This window comes from Pleurodeles waltl, chromosome 2_2 (genome assembly GCF_031143425.1).
Source record: "Pleurodeles waltl isolate 20211129_DDA chromosome 2_2, aPleWal1.hap1.20221129, whole genome shotgun sequence".
Lineage (NCBI taxonomy): Eukaryota > Metazoa > Chordata > Amphibia > Caudata > Salamandridae > Pleurodeles > Pleurodeles waltl.
Window position 1 is genome coordinate 1131743755 of NC_090439.1, and position 13494 is coordinate 1131757248.

The 13494-nt window shown below is 47.7% G+C and overlaps 1 protein-coding gene across 1 annotated transcript in view; it reads right to left on the reverse strand.

Annotated features, from left to right (window-relative positions):
- Positions 1–13494, reverse strand: part of LOC138278601 (uncharacterized) — a 124029-nt gene that overhangs the window by 95561 nt on the left and 14974 nt on the right. The window contains exon 2 of the mRNA XM_069219262.1: positions 3278–3353. Within this exon, the coding sequence (XP_069075363.1) occupies positions 3278–3313 (36 nt within the window). The 5' untranslated portion in view covers positions 3314–3353. The remainder of the gene's footprint in view (positions 1–3277; positions 3354–13494) is intronic.

A 13494-nucleotide genomic window follows, 5' to 3' on the forward strand; every position in this document is an offset into this window, starting at 1 on the left:
AGGCGGATCTGATGTGCAAGGGACGGTTGTTCCAGGCTTTGGGCACAAGATAGGAGAAGGCACAACTACAGAATCTTGCTCTGCATATGTGGGGGTGGATGTGTGAGGAGGAGTAAAGCTGAGAAGTGGTGTCTGGGAGTTTTGTGGAAGTTTATGTGATTGTTGAGGTATGTGGGGTCTATGTTATGAAGGCTTTGTATGTGTGCATGACAAGTTAGAAGAGTTTATGTTTGTGAACTGGAGCCAGTGGAGCTCTTGGAGGTACAGGGTGATGTCGGTGGAGTGGAAAATGGTTGAGGTTAAGCCTGGCAGCAAAGTTTAGTATGGTTGGAAGCCTTCTCGTCAGTTGAGTGTTATTTTCAGACTGTAGGCCAGCTTGTGGTGACGAGGGCTTGGGTAATGGTTCTGGGGAGCCATTTAAAGAGCTACTTGGGCATCTTGAGTGTGTGACAGCAGGAAATGGAAACAGCATTCACTTGATCTGTCATGGTGAGTTGGTTGTCGAATAATATTCTGAGGTTCTTTGTGTATGTTGCTACAAGGGGTATGGGTCCAAGTTCCGCAAGCCACTGGGTGAAGTTCCAGTGCGAGGTGTCTTTATCCTAGATTACTATATCTTGTCTGTGTTGAGCTTAATAGAGCTGTTTTTCATCCATCAGGTGACTTCAGTCTTGCAGGCGGAGAATTGGTCTGGGTGTTTGGCGTCTTGTTGCTAGGAACGGTATGAGTTGTCTGTCACCATCATAAGATATGATGTTGAATCTGTGGGCGTCAATGATGGTGGTGAGTGAGGTCATGTAAGTGTTGATTAGAGTGGGGAAGAGTGAGGATCCTTGTGGAACTCTGTGAGGTTCATGGCATTGGAGGTAAAGGGGGCCTGGCTGGCCGACTGGGTGCAGCCTGTCAGGAAGAGCAAATTAAACTGAAGTGTGGGACCGTGGATGCCGGCTTCATGCAGTCTTTAGATAAGCATGGGGTGGGAGCCAGTGTCAAAGGCTGCTGAAAGATCCAGTAGGATGAGGGCTGCAGTGTCACCTCTGCCCAGGATCATCTGAATGTTGTCTGTGGTGGCAATGAGGGTGATCCCTGTACTGTGGTTGGGCCTGAATTCAGACAGGGTGGTGGCAAGGAGGTGGTTGTCAGTGCAGTGGGTGGCTAGATGTTTGATTATCATCTTCTTCATGACTTTTACTGGGTGGGGTATCAGGGAGATAGGCCAGAAGTTGGCTAGCATCTTCAGATTTGTGGTGGGTTTCTTAAGGAGAGGGAGTACTGTGGCGCCTTTCCAGGCATCCGGGCAGGTGGCTATGATGACTGAGTTATTCAGTATTGAGATGAGAGCTGTGAGGACAGGGGTCTGGGGGTGCTCTGGACTGTATGGATTGCATGGTCATTGCAGTTTCTTGAGTGGAGACGGTGGGTCAGTTGGTCAGCGTGGTCCTCTGTGATGGGCATGAAGGATGCAAGGGTGGAAGGGTTTGAGGGAAGGTCAAAGTTTTCTTAGATGACTGGTGATGTTGTTTCTGAAGTGTAGGGACAGCTGGGTGCAGAGGTCCTGTAAGCTGTTGGAGTTTGCTGATGGAGAGGTATAGTCTTTCACTATGACAAACATTTCCTTGGAGCTGTTGGTGATGCTTTCGATGAGGTTGGTGAGTGCAGAGCATTTGGTGGCTCTGGTTTGCTGATGGTAGCATCTGAGGGCAGAGTGTAGGTGCTCTTGTCGGTGTGTCATTCTGACGTTGTCTCCATGTGCATTCAAGTTGTTAGCAGTGAGGTTTGCAGTGACATTTGGTAAGCCTGAGCTCTTCCATTTACCAACTTGCTTGGGGTCTGGTTCTCGTGGCTTTGAGAGGAGATAGGGTAACTGTACAGGCTATGACTCAGGTGTTGGAGTTGGAGTTAGATTCAGGGAGGTTTTTGTTGTATTGAGGCTGGTGGTGTAGGAGTTTGTAAGATCAGGATGCTTCTGAAATCTTGTTTCAGTCCTTATGTGAACATTTGGTGATGGTGTTTCTGTGGTGTGTGGGATGGGAATGCTGATGTAGTCAGGTCAGGTGATCAGGGTGGGCTTGTCAACTATGATGTTACTGAAGCTGGTGAAGATGGGGTTCAGTAGGTGTCCGGTGGCGTGTGTGGGGCCTCCCACCTGCTGGGTGAGTCTGAGGTTGGACAGGTCATCGAGCAGGTTGGTCATGATGGGATTGGTGGGGTCCTCCGAGTGGTAATTGCGGTCTCGGAACAGGATGAAGGCATTTGAGCCGAGGTTTCGGAGGGGCCACCAAGTTTGCGATGGTGCTGCTGAAACTTAAATGTGGTTCAGTGGGGCGGTAGAGAAGGGTGCCACTCAGGATGTAGTTGACAGTGATGGTGAGTTTGAAGGTCAAGTGTTTCCTTTTGCTGCTGGTGCTTTCCAAGGAGATGGTGCATTGGAAGTATTCTTAGAAGATGATAGTGATTCGGCCTCCGAGTACATTTGTCCTGTCCTATCTTGCGATCTAGTATCTAAGGGCATATATGGGGGCTGACCAGAGAGTCAGCCAGGTTTCGGTCAGGAAGAGCGGTCATGTAGCAGATGTCAAATGTCACTGCTGTGTTTAGTGTGGGAGCGAGTGTTGAAGAGAAGGCAGGATAGAAAGGGGTGCCGTGTAGTGGGGGTGAGGTGTGTGTGGGATGTGTGGTGAGTGTGTTGGGATTGTGCGGTGTGTGGAGGGAATGACGTGGATGCAGGAGGGTGCTCGTGAAATAGTAGGTGATGCAGGAGAACGCACCTTCAGTGTTGGGCACGGTCAAGTGGTAGAGACAGTGTAAGGGCAGTGTAGGTGCATGATCAAGTGATAGACAGGCAAGTGAGAGAGTAAACATAGAGTCAATTCTCCTGTCTCACTTTTGGAAGTGATGTTCTCAGAGAGATGGAAGCGGAGATTAGGCTGAAAAAGTAAGTTCCAATTAACAGGTTATTCTCCAGTCTCACTACCATTGCTAACTGTGGCAGAGAAAGATGTAACAAAGGGTTAAAAGGCAAAGGACAATTAAATATATCCCTACTGTATGTATGAAGGGTGTCCAAGAAAACCCAATGATTATAAGACCATTGAAGTGAAACACAAACCCTAAACGCGACTAGGAAACCGATTGTGTCCCCACCCCCTACGAGTGGTAGACGCTTGAGGAGCATACAAGAATGTTTGGTCCCGTTGCGTCCCTATTTGACCAATTCCAGAAATATTTGGAGGAAACACAATCTATAACAGTGTGAAGAGCACTGAGTGCCACTTACTGCTCTTGCAGTTGTTCCGTCAAGAGGTGGACTCATCTTTTGAGAGGTCGCAGAAGTCCAGTGTCTGTAGGTTTCTCTGTAAAACACAACTCTCATTTAGAACAGATGTGACAGAAGGATAGTAAGACTGCCTGAGAATAAAGGATGATACAATATACAGTTCGGGCGTTATATAATTTGTAATTCTGCTACACTAAACCAGATACAACAATATGAGCCAATGAACTCCTGATAAAGAACTATGAGGCTGTCACTCTGGCAACAAAATTAAAGAATGTTTAGTGTATTTTGTAATGTATTTAAAAATTACAATAAATGGTGCCCAGATGATTTGTTGTCACAAGTGAGGAACATCCATTCAACTCACAGAACATTGCTACGTTTTTTATTGTCTTGGTTTGTTTTCTGTGAAGTTAATCATTTATTAAAATGTGGGGTTGAATCAAAGACGCATAACTGGTAGCATACTATTTATATATTTATGTATGAGAACCTAGCACTCCAGAGCCATGTAGGGGGTCCAAGGCAAACACACAGCCAGTATGTGACTCAACAAGCAGCTGCGTTCTCAGAGCAAAAGAGGACTGCTACTGAATCCTGGTATGCATCTTCAGCTCTTTCCTGAATTGGAGCACAGTTGTAGTGGTCCCTATGGATACAGGATACAGGGATGATGTTCCAGATGCTGGGTGTATAGGCAGAGATGTCCTGTTGTCTTTCCTTTTAACACTTTTTGGTTTCCAGTCTGTTGGTATCCTGTCTGCGGGTGTGATGAGAGCCACTGGAGATGCTGAGCTCATCAACCGGATAGGCATCGTATTGGATATTATGGCTTTTGTAGGTAATGCAGCTGGTTTTGAAGACGATGTTCACTGGCAAGGGGAGCCAATGGAGTTCCATCATAATGGCGGAGAAGGTAATGTGGTTGTTTTTCTTCAGGCTCGTGATGAGGCATGTCGAGTGATGGATATTCTTAAAGGGGACTAATGTGTTGTTTGGGAGGCTATACATCATGGTATTGCCACACTACAGGTTGTAGAGTGTTACTCCTAAAAATATTACTAGTATTTTTCACTTCTGATGGATACTTTCCAGGTGACAGACTGGATAAGGAAAAGTTCACTGCAGTGCTCCTGCATTCCCTGGAAGTGATGAAGCAGAAATGCATTTAAGAGCCACCCTGGTGCACTGTGATTGAATCCTTTGTTTTCACACCATTAAACATGGATCCAGAGCTCTGCTTCTAACTTGTTGGTTTTCTAACATCTTATCAAAACACATTCTGAAAATGTGCTTATGGAACCATGTCAACACCAAAAACCACATGCTTCAAGCTGTGCTGAGGATGCAAGAAGCAGATGTCAGTCACAAACTCACAATTAGTTTGACTTTAGTGCCAGTGTTTGGGTTAAGATTCTAAACATGCAACAACTGTACCCTTATGCACCGGAAGGCAATTCGACATCAAAAAACACAAAAGGAGGTCGTGGTCGCAGCACAACTCCTGCTTCTGCCCCAAATCACGAGGTCCAGTCTTGGGTTCGTGGTCTCTTCAGCGAATGCTTAGTTTTCTCCTCCAAGTTTTTGGATAAGTTGTAGTCCTAGCACAAGTATAAAATGGAAAAATGGGAATCAACCAAACTCCACTTGAACTCTTCTAAGAAGGTGCAAAGGTGTCATGATAAATGTACCCCTTTGAATTTCCTAGACTCTGAACCCATTCTGAAACTGGTCCCAGTGTGCTTCAGAGTTACCCTGACCATCATAGACCCTGCAGCTGACAGTGGCCTTCAAGGAGGCCATACTGCAGATTCTCAATGTGAAACCAGCTCCGTAAGGCATGCCTTGAGACCCCAGGATCCTCCAGTCAAAACAACACCGGCTGGACCTCCCCAGTTTGTCAGTTGTCCCCTTTGGACAAGTATCAGGGCCTGTGCAAACTCCCTTACAGTCTTCCTCACGGAGGCCAAGATCCATGGCAGTTACCACTCTTCTGGAGCCCAGACCAATGACACCTGCACTGACAGATGATCTACTACCAATGTCAATGTCGAGTACTGAACTGACAGCTGAGATCGACCAGTGTAATGCTATGAAATAACAAAAGCACAACCCGTTGTCATGCAGCCTGACTTTGAACTGAGACCTCCACCTAGGTATCCCTACCAGCAGAGGTTCCATACTCTTCTTGGTTCTATGATCCTAAACAGGAGGTGCACCTTATCCCTCAGGATGCTGGCAATGATGTTGAGAGTATTCAAGGTTGGACTATGGAAATGCCATGTAACTGGAACTCCCTGACTACCTGATTAATAGTCTTCAGGTTGTCCAGAATACAGCAGGCAGCATTCTTCCTAGCCTACTTCCAAGAACGCACATTCAAGCTTAAATGAGAAAAGTAACCTGTTCAAGAAATTCAGAGGCTGTTCCAGTAGGTTTGTGTTCAAGGGAGCCCCAAGCCTCTCAGTCAGTCATGCAGCAGCCATTTTATCAGGGCCATGGACGTGGCACACGTGGAAATCGTGCAAGGCAGTGGGGACATCAGTCTTCATCCTCCCCAACTGCAAGTGCTACCAGGCCACATTAGTTTGTCCTTAATGACCCCTACAAGACCAATGGGAGGCAGGGTTCATCATTTCCTCCATGACTGGAGAACGATCTCATCCTACAGAAGGGAATTTCAGATCATTCAAAAGGGCTATGCCGTAACCTTTATTTCAGACCCACCTCACCTTCGTCCCACACCAGATCAAGTTTCAGAGGAGCACTTCACAATTCTGGCTCTTTTGCACTCCAAGGATGCCATCACAATGGTTCTGGGCTCTGAGAGAGGAGAAGAGTGCTACTCATGGAGGATGAGGGTCTCAGGCTTAGACCTTCGTCCCTTTTAATGCATTTCTACAGAAGGACAGTTTCAAGATGGCCGTGTTGGCGCATTTCCTATCTGCATTCAGCAAAGCAGATTGAACAGCGTTCTCGCACTTGCACGATGTGTATTTTCATATACCCGTCCTGTAGTCCCGCAGGCATTAGCTACGGTTCAAGGTGGAGCAAAACCATTTTCAGTTTGCTGATCTCCCCTAAGACCCTACCTTGGTCTCTCAGATGTTCACGAAACTGGTGGCGGTGATCGCTGCCCATCTTTGGAAGTCATTGATACACGTATTCCTGCACCACGATGACTGACTACAGAAGTCGGGCTCACCGCAGCAAGTCGTGGATCACCTTCAGATGACTGTTTAACTCCTCACAACATTGAGGTTTTGAGCCCAATGCAAACACTTCTGTTTATTGGGGCAAGTCTGAGAATGGTGATATCAAGACCTTTTCTCTATCGGAGCAAGTATGCAACATTCAGAACATGAACATGATTTTTTAAGATTAGTCCTAAATCACTGTGTTTAGGATGATTCTGAGGGTTCTTAGCATCTTGGCCTGCTGCATCCTCCTTGTCCACAATACCAGGTAGTATATATGGGCTCATTAATAGATCGTAAAGTCCTAGTGGGATTAACGTAGGGTCTGTGTATCCTACTTTATTCAAGTCACGAATGGAGAAAGCACTGGATCTAAATGATGGCAGGCAGATGCCAACCTGACCTGCAACAGGTCACACTCCCTTCCTCAACCAGAATTCCTGGCCTTGACGGATGAGCTTAGAAAAGACTAGGCCCAATTCGTCTTTATAACCCTGGTTACAACAGGAAATTTGGTACCCAGAGCTCTTGAGCCTGAGCATTTGCTCTCCATTCTGGCTTCCACCTCAGGAGGAGCTCCTGTCGCAGGGTTGTCCACAATTTACACTTCCATACATGGACATTGAATGGTGGTAGTTAAATGAGTTTGATTTACCTGCATAGGTGGTGGATGTCATTCTGTCCTCCAGAAGCCAGCCTATGAAGTTCATCTCTAGAGGCCTCTGGATTAATTATCTGTGGCCTTACAGGCCAAGATTTTTGAAGACCTTATGTATGTTCTTTCATTGGCCCAGCTAGGCCTTCCAGTTTATATAGTGAAAGGTTATTTGTTGTTGGCCCTTTTGCCTTTCTATGTTTACTTGACCAACTGTCCTTGTTTGGGCCACCTGTTGTGATGCATTTCCTTAAAGTTTTGACACGTTTTCTCCCACATAGTTTGTGATGCCCCAGTGGAACCTTAATCTGGTGTTGACATTTCATATGGGCACGTCCTTTGAGTGTATGAACAGCTGCTCCTTGAGCCTCTTAACTCTAAAAACAGACTTGTTTATTACCAAGTCAGCTCTCTGTGCGAGTAAGTTGCAGCACTGTCAATACACCTGCCCTATGCTCCCTTCTTCCAATACAAGTTGGTTCTGAGGATCCAGGTGACTTTTCTCCCTAAACACCCTTCCATATTGGCCAATCAATCACTTTTCCAATATTATTTTCTCCATCTCTCCCTTCGAAGAAGGAGAAACCTCATCACCACAACCAGACAAAGGTACACCAAACAGGTGACCAACTTTTCCTCAGAGGTAAAGAAAGTTAGGGCAGTGCAGAACAGGTCCCTATCAAGGTGCATAGTCCTCTGTATCAAGATCTGCAATGTACTGTCTAAAAGCAGCCAGCTGAGTGTCTGAAAGCCCTTTCCTCAAGGGCCAAGGCCTCCAAAATGGTACTGGCAAGAGAAGCCCTTGTTATATGCAAGGTTATAACATGGGCACCTGTACACGCTTTCATGAAGCACTACTCTTTAGAAAGCCAGGTCCATCAGAAAGGGCATTTTTCCTACTCAGTCCTACAAGAGTTCTTGAACTGAGTCCACACCTCAGAGTATCCGCCTATAGGCTGTGATATGATATGGTGTTTATTCAAATGTTGAGGAATCTGCCATTAGACCATCTATCAGAAGAACAAATTATTTACATTTGGTAACGCTCATTTTTTTTAAAGTTCCAGGTTAGTTCTTTGAACACTGTCATCAACAATTTCTTCTGTGCTGCGCATCTTAGGGGAGGAAAGCGATTAAAATAAGAAACTGACGGCAGCGAGCAGAAATGGCACTTATATGTTGCCCTGCTCCATCACTTCCACAGTGGTGAGGGTCACTACGGATACCAACATCACTACCTGCCGGCACGCAGGAATACTGATGAGAAGTTTTTTTAATTCAGTGAGCTGCTTGGGGACTATTTTAAAAGTGTGTAATCCACAGAGAAAGTATCTACCAGAAGGAGCATTACCAAAAGTAAGTAGCCTCTTTTAGAGTTCACCTCTCATGTAAAACTAGGGGTTGATTTAGAGTTAGATGACATAATAATTTCCTCAGGGTGATAGAGTAAAATACTCAGTCGCCCTGACGGAGTACCCATTCTTTGAATTTAGAGTTGTCTGCAGACCCACGAACAACCAACGATCAAACTTTTAACTTGTTGTTTCTTGAAAAATAAAGTAACAAAGGTGGCTTTTTAAAAAAAAAAAAAACACTAATGACCCCCACACTCTGGGAGTTTTCTTCTATGGTGTGGGGGTCATTTAAATCTTTTTACTGTCCCTTTTGATCATGTTTTTCACTGTGGAAAAGGACAGTAAAAACTGGCTATTTGACTGCCCACTCTAAATCGGGAAGGTGGTTGAATGGTCAAACCTGAGCTGGCTCTTACTCCTTCGGGCTGTCGGAGGAGTATGTCAGACGGGCATACCTTCAGTTTGGCAGAGAGGGTAGTCCTCCTCCAGTAGCAAGGAGAACCATCTGCGCCAAAACTCTAAATAAGCACAGAGGATATTTTAAAGCTTCTTTTCTATCATGAAATGACTGCTTCCACTTTTTTTTAAATGTAATTTTCTGTCCTGTGTAATATGATAAAGTGAGAATGAGGGTAAACTATTATTATCAAATAGTAAACCGAAGTGTAACACATTAAAAATCAACGTTCATAAGGAAGCAACGGAGCCTCTGTAGTTATATTAAGGTCAGAGTTTGCATTGACAAAAAATGTATAATTTTCGTAATATGCTGCTGTTCGACAAATCTGCACAACAACATCGCAAACTTCATCAATCTTCCCACCATTGATGCAAAAGACTACATCCGACTTGGAGATCTCAACTTCCAACTGGAATGACCCCAGTTCCACTGCACTCTTCAAAAACCTTTCAAATATCGGGCTAACGCAACACGTCACCAGACTATCACACGCCACCGGGCACAAAATTGACCCCACCTTCGCCACCCTTGATGACATCAAGATCATTGCAACTATGTCTCTCACCTGGACAGACCATGCCATTGTCCACTTCCAAATCAAAATCCATCACCAAACAAAACCTAGCACCACCAATTTAGCCATATTTAGCTGGAGCAGCGTCACAGAATCAATCTGGTTCCACACAATGCGCATGAACCAGCCCAATCCCACCTGTAACCTAAACTGTGATGTCAAACCACTCGGCAAATGGATCACAGACTGAGCTGACTCCCAGGCACCCTGCAAAACAACAACCAAAAGAGAACCAGTAAGCAAGTGAGTTGGTGTACCAGCAAATTCTGAGCAACCAAACTACAGTGCAAACAACTGCTGATAAGATCACATAGAAGCAGACTATGGGGGTCATTCTGACCTTGGCGGTCTTTTCGCAAGACCGCCGAGTTACCGCCGCGGTGAAGACCGCCGACCGCGGCAGTATGCCGCTGTGCGCATTCTCACCGCTGGGAGCGTTCCGCCGGAAAACCGCCAGCAGCCACACTGGCGGTCGGCGGGAAAGTGGAGACTGGTCAACCTCCACCGCCACGCCAGCAGAACACCGCCCACAGAATTACGACCCACATTTCTGTGTGGCGGTCTTCTGTTGGCGGTCTTCTGTTGGCGGTCACCTCCCCATGGCTCCTGTCACCTCCCGGAGGACCAACGCACAAGGTAAGTTGATCGTCCGTGAGGGGAGGGGGTGGGGGGGGTGTTGTGTGATGTGTGCGTGCATGGGGGTGTGCGTGCGAGTGTGTAGAGGGGGTGTGTGAGTGCGTGCATGCGGGCGGGGAGTGCTGCTGTGCCTATGGGCAATGTGTGTAGTTCGGCGGGTGCGCATGTCGGCATGTATGTGTGCGGGTATGTGTCCCCGTTGTGTATGTGTGTGTGTAGGGGGTGTGTATATGTGCATGTTGGGGGTGTGTGCATGTCGGGGTGCGTGTATGTGCATGTCGGGGTGGGGGTGGGGAGGGGGTTCGTACCACCTCTGGGGGGTGGCAGGGGGGTGGAGGGTGTGGGGGGAGGACTCGGGGGGGCAGTGGGGGGTGGGGGAGACCCCTATCAGTGCCAGGGAAGGAATTCCCTGGCCCCGATAGTGCCTACCGCCATGGTTCGCATGGTGGTTCCCGACCGCCAGAAACTGCGGCGGTAAGCAGGGTCATGATACCGTTGGCGGTCTTGGGTCGACCGCCGGACCGGAGTGCGCAGACTCCAGCCCGTCGGTCATGACCGCCGTGGCTGTCGGAGTGGGGAAGTGGCGGTCGGTCGCGGCGGTGACCGCCGCGGTCAGAATGCCATTTTTTATACCGCCGGTCTGTTCGCGGTCCGACCGCCGCCTCTCCGCCGACCGCCAAGGTCAGAATGAGGGCCTATGTCACCTTCAAAGCGGCACTGACATGCTACCGTCAGCAGATCAGAGAAACCAAAAAGAAGGCCCTAGCAGAACACATAGAAAACAGCACCAATAGATGCAAATAGATGTTCACAATTGTCAAAGACTGCTGAACGAGCTTCCACCGCAAACAACATCACCCCGTCGCAAGATTTTTGCAACCTACCAGAATTCTTCAGCACAAAATCAAAACCATCTCCAACAATTTCGCCCTGCAGTTGGACCCCACCAACCTCACTGCCAGCCTATTACCCACAGATCCTGGAAACATCCTGATGGCTTGGAAAACAGTTTTGGACTGAAGTGACAGACAACATCATGGGAGCCATCCACTCCGGTGCCCTGACAAGCCCCTGCGACCATCACATCTTCAGCACAGGCACCTCCCCAATCACGGAAGAACTCATCTGCATCCTGAACTTCTCCATCACCACAGCAACGTTTCCTGAGACCTCGAAACACGCAGTGGTAACACACTACTGAAGAAACCTTCAGCAGAGCCACCCAGCTGGCAAACTACAGCTCGAGCTCCCTTCTTTCCGACCCAAACAAGGGCCCGTATTTATACTCAGTTTGCGCCGAATTAGCGTCGTTTTTTTCGACGCAAATTCGGCGCAAAACTAACGCCATATTTATACTTTGGCGTTAGACGCGTCTAGCGCCAAAGTATGGGCAAATAGCGTCATTTTTTTGCGTGAACGCCTTCCTTGCGTTAATGAGATGCAAGGAAGGCGTTCCCGTCTAAAAAAATGACGGCGACGCAAATGCGTCGTATTTATACTCCCGGGCAAAAATCACGCCCGGGAGGTGGCGGGTCAAAAAACCCCGCATTTGCGCCACTATTTAACGCCTGGGTCAGGGTAGGCGTTAAGGGGCCTGTGGGCTCAAAATGAGCCCACAGGTGCCCTCCCCTGCCCCCAGGGACCCCCCCTGCCACCCCTGCCCACCCCAGGAGGACACCCAAGGATGGAGGGACCCACCCCAGGGACATTCAGGTAAGTTCAGGTAAGTATAATTTTTTATATTTTTTTATTTTTTTGGGGTGGCATAGGGGGGCCTTATTTGTGCCCCCCTACATGCCACTATGCCCAATGACCATGCCCAGGGGACACAAGTCCCCTGGGCATGGCCATTGGGCAAGGGGGCATGACTCCTGTCTTTACTAAGACAGGAGTCATGAAATGGCGTCTGGGCGTCGTAAAAAAATGGCGCAAATCGGGTTGAGGCGATTTTTTTGCCTCAACCTGACTTGCCCCATTTTAAGACGCCCTAACGTCATTTTTTCCCAACGCCGGCGCTGCCTGGTCTACGTGGTTTTTTTCCACGCACACCAGGCAGCGCCGGTCTGCTTGCGCCGGCTAACGCCATTCCATAAATACGGCGCCCGCATGGCGCTTCAGAATGGCGTTAGACGGCGCTAAATTTTTTTACGCTAAACTGCGTTAGCGCAGTTTAGCGTCAAAAAGTATAAATATGGGCCAAGGTAATGGAACAATTATCAACAAGCAACTCACCCCCCACCATGACACACACCAGCTCCTATTCACTACTCAATCAGGCTTTAGACCCAGCCACAGCACCAAAACCACCCTCTTTGCTGCAACTGACAACATCAGGATGATCCTCAACCGAGGAGAAACAGTGGCCCTCATCCTGCTCAACTTCTCAGTGGCTTTTGACACGGTCTCCCACTCCACCCTCATCAGAAGAGTACATGAAACGGGCATCCAAGGACCTGTCCACAACTGGATCTGCTTCTTCCTTACAGGAAGAACACAAAGAGACAGCCTTCTACCCTACACGTCGGAAGACAAGAGACCCATCTGTGGTGTCCCCCAAGAATCATCTATCAGCCTGACCTTGTTCAACATCTACAGGATCTCAATGGCAGATCTTATCAAATCGCATGGCATCAACATTCTTTTGTAGGCCGACGACACTCAATTGATACTCTCCCTGATGGACAAGAAAGCAACTTACCCATCTGCATGATCATTTTGGCCACCTGGATGAGATCCAACTGCCTCAAGCTCAAAACAGACGAAACCGAAGTGGTGATCTTCAAAAGGAAGACCTCCATGTGAGATTTCTCCTGGTGGCCAGCGGACCTCGGCTCTAGACCATTGCTCACTGCCCACGCCAGAAACCTAGGAATCATTCTCAATGACAAATTCAACATGTCAGCCCAGAAAAACACAGTGACCCCCACCTGCTTCCACATCATGAGGATGCTAAAGAAAATCTTCAACTGACTACCACAGAACACCAGGAAAACAGTAACGCAGGCCCTGATGACCAGCAGACTCGACTACGGCAACACACTATGTGCAGAAATTTCCAAACCATCCAAAATGCTGCAGCTAGATTTGGCCTCAATCTACCCTGCCACATCTACATCTCTCCATCACAAAGAACTTCAGAGGCTCTCGAATCCAGGTAGACTTTTGGATTACCCTGCTGTTATCTGTATCCACTGTATCACACTGTCAAAGACGGTGATGCTCCCTGACTATTCTACATCTTCTTCAATCTCCCGGTCACTGTCCACTCTGCATACTTTGCAATGTCCCACAATGCATAATGAAAATATTAACTTGAGGCTCAGCTCCAGTCGGTGGCCCT